Source organism: Argiope bruennichi, chromosome X2 (genome assembly GCF_947563725.1).
Source record: "Argiope bruennichi chromosome X2, qqArgBrue1.1, whole genome shotgun sequence".
NCBI classification, from domain to species: Eukaryota; Metazoa; Arthropoda; class Arachnida; order Araneae; family Araneidae; genus Argiope; species Argiope bruennichi.
In genome coordinates this window covers 47760614-47762795 of record NC_079163.1, presented here as the reverse complement: position 1 = coordinate 47762795, position 2182 = coordinate 47760614, and the positions used below count along the sequence as shown (strand labels likewise).

Below are 2182 nucleotides of genomic sequence, written 5' to 3'. Positions count from 1 at the left end.
TTGAATACATTATTAGGGGTTACGCGATCAGCTGGTAAATCACCCATTAATTGGGATGTTAAAACAGGTTTGTTTTTCAAACAAGTAATGCAATTAAATATCACCTTTTTACAATTATGTTTACCATTGATCGGCCAAAATTTCTGACGTACCTAATATAACAAAGCCTGTGCTCCCAAATGTAAATATTTCTTGTGATAATGCACAAAAATATTGTAAGTTAAAATATGATTCGATGGTAACATAATAGGATATTTTGAATAACCATTTAATTTGGAATTTTATAACCTGCCTCCCACTCTTAGAATATCATTTTTGTCCAAAAATACATTTAAGGTTAACAGTTTACTTTTCTTTGAAACATTCTTACCTCTTTTCAAATCTCTAATTTCCTCCTTAAATTTACCACGTTGAACTATTCGGATTAATTGGTTTTCTGCCTGAATCCTTTCATCAGTCGTAATGGGCCCTGAAGTCCTTGACAGAGGGTACCTACAATTAGCTGAAAATCTAAAAATATGTGAAATAATACAAATAAGTTTTACATGGTCATTTGTGATTTTGAGAAGTTTATCGAGATAATCATCACAATTAGTTCCGGTTACAGTCATTACTAGGTTGCTCGCTGGAACATAATCTTTCTTTAATTCGTTTCCTACTTCAACTTCGTTGAATTCGCTGTTCACTGTGTTGTCAAGGCATAGATCTGGGTTAAACAATCAGTCTGGACCATGCCACCAAACATCACCTTGCGCTAACACTCGGATAGACAGTCCTCGGGTTAACTTGTCTGCGGGGTTCGTCTTTCCTCTGCAGTAATTCCACTGCTCTCGATTGGTTTTCTCCTGGATCTCCCATGCGCGATTTCTCACAAACTCTTTCCATCGTAGAGGATCTCCTTTTATCCAATGAAGGCTGATTTGCGAATCCGACCAGAAGAAGATGTGGTCAGATGTAATCCAGGAAAATGCTCGTTTTAAGTATTCTGCTAATCTGGCAGAAACAAGGGCTCCCACGAGTTCGAGTCTGGGCAGACTCAATTTTTTCAATGGAGCTTGGCGGCATTTCGCCACTATGAAACTAGAGTTCACCTTCCAGTTGGTCACTTTCTTGAAGTAAGCCACACAACCATAAGCCTTTGGGCTTGCATCGGAGAAAATGTGAATTTCAGCCATTGGAGTCTCTGTATCAAGGAAATAAGGAAGAGATAAAGAAATCTGAGGAATAGTTTTTACCTCATCCAGCCATGACAGAAATGTCTCTTGAATGTCCGGTGGTAGTGGTTCATCCCATTTGAGCTCCCGTTCCCAGGTGTTCTGTAGTAACAACTTCATTCTGACAGTAAAAGGGGTTATCATCCCCAATGGATCAAACAGCATCCCACAGATGCTCAGAATCAATCGCTTTGAAAGATTACTGTCCTTCGTCTTAGAAATTTGATGAATGTCTATGGTAAATTTATCGTTGATATTGTCCCAAATGAGTCCAAGAATTTTTAATGGCACACCTAATTCTTCGGATGTTTCACGACGGTCAACATTAGCTTGTTTCCAAGCTTCATTTAGTATTGGGGAGTTCGTAGCCCATCTTCGAAGATTCATGCTGGCCCGACTTAGAATATAAATCATTTCTTTGTTCAATTTTATAGCCTCGGAAACCCTTGACGTGCCAGCTCCTAGGTCATTTAAGTACAAATAGCTCAACATTTTACACGCTTCTTCATATTCACTTTCGAATTTTTCTAAATGCAGTTTAATAACTGCGGCAAGTAAGAATGGGCTACATTTCACTCCAAAGGTGACACTTTTATATTGGAATGTTTCAATATTGTGAGGGCTGAACCGAGACTGACTATCACTAGACATTTTTATCTTTCTTTAACTGCTTCCATTCTAAACCAGAGTTGTCTTCCCAAAAAATTTTCTCGCATACTCTCCATTATATATCTCCTTCCTTCGCATAAAATTGTGAATCTTTGATAAGGCGGCGAAATCCTTGCATGGCATTGATAAACGATAGCTACGAAATATAGATCTTTGGCTTGAATCTAACAGTATTACTGAATCTTTCGCGAGAATATGTAGTTCGGATGCATTTTGCCTATCAATTGATACCAAACTACATGTGAAGTATGAAGATAATTTACCGAATTTTATTGCGTTTTTAAGTCATTGCGTTTGAA

At 37.8% G+C, this 2182-nt stretch overlaps 1 protein-coding gene across 1 annotated transcript; it reads right to left on the bottom strand.

The window, feature by feature from the left end:
• Nucleotides 1–719: 719 nt before the first annotated feature.
• On the bottom strand, nucleotides 720–1865 carry LOC129959739 (uncharacterized). The gene has a single exon (XM_056072631.1). The coding sequence runs from the start codon at nucleotides 1863–1865 to the stop codon at nucleotides 720–722; it is 1146 nt and encodes a 381-aa protein (XP_055928606.1).
• Between the last annotated feature and the right edge of the window lie 317 nt (nucleotides 1866–2182).

Coding starts and splice junctions, on each gene's coding strand:
- LOC129959739 (XM_056072631.1), bottom strand. CDS start 1,865: ATGTCTAGTGATAGTCAGTCTCGGTTCAGCCCTCACAATATTGAAACA.